Source organism: Myotis brandtii, unplaced genomic scaffold (genome assembly GCF_000412655.1).
Source record: "Myotis brandtii unplaced genomic scaffold, ASM41265v1 scaffold120, whole genome shotgun sequence".
In the NCBI taxonomy this organism is placed as follows: Eukaryota; Metazoa; Chordata; class Mammalia; order Chiroptera; family Vespertilionidae; genus Myotis; species Myotis brandtii.
The window spans coordinates 4,853,536-4,853,803 of record NW_005354174.1 but is presented as its reverse complement, the minus strand read 5'-3'; the positions used below and the strand labels follow the sequence as shown (position 1 = coordinate 4,853,803).

General features: G+C 67.5%; 1 protein-coding gene across 6 annotated transcripts in view; it reads right to left on the bottom strand.

Moving 5' to 3' along the window:
* PRR29 (proline rich 29) overlaps positions 1–268 on the bottom strand; it is a 4,742-nt gene that overhangs the window by 2,775 nt on the left and 1,699 nt on the right. For 5 of the 6 annotated variants that reach the window (XR_001360352.1, XM_014532265.1, XM_005858654.2 and 2 more), the window contains exon 2: positions 155–230. The exons of the other annotated variant lie outside the window; for it this stretch is intronic. Coding sequence is in view for 4 of the 5 variants with exons in the window: in XM_014532265.1 (XP_014387751.1) it covers positions 155–230 (76 nt within the window). In the remaining variant the exon portion in view is untranslated. The remainder of the gene's footprint in view (positions 1–154; positions 231–268) is intronic. 6 annotated transcript variants of the gene reach the window in all.

The following is a 268-nucleotide window of genomic DNA, read 5'->3' as shown; positions in this document are numbered from 1 at the left end:
CCTCTGACCCCACCTCAGCCCCCTGCCCCCACCCAGGGCCTTTTCCCGGACACCCAGCCCTGGGGCACAGAAGCGGGTGGTGATGCAGCCTCAATGCCCAGACAGGTGCGGGGTAAAGGGAGGTACAGGGGCAGGAGGGAGCCCGGAGTCTCACCTTCCTTCACACGTCCTGGCTGCGGGGGTGGCGGTGGGACGGCCCATGGGAAGGGCTGCAGAACCGTCACCCAGGGCTGGGGAAAGGGGTGACTCAGCCAGGCTAAGCGGAGAA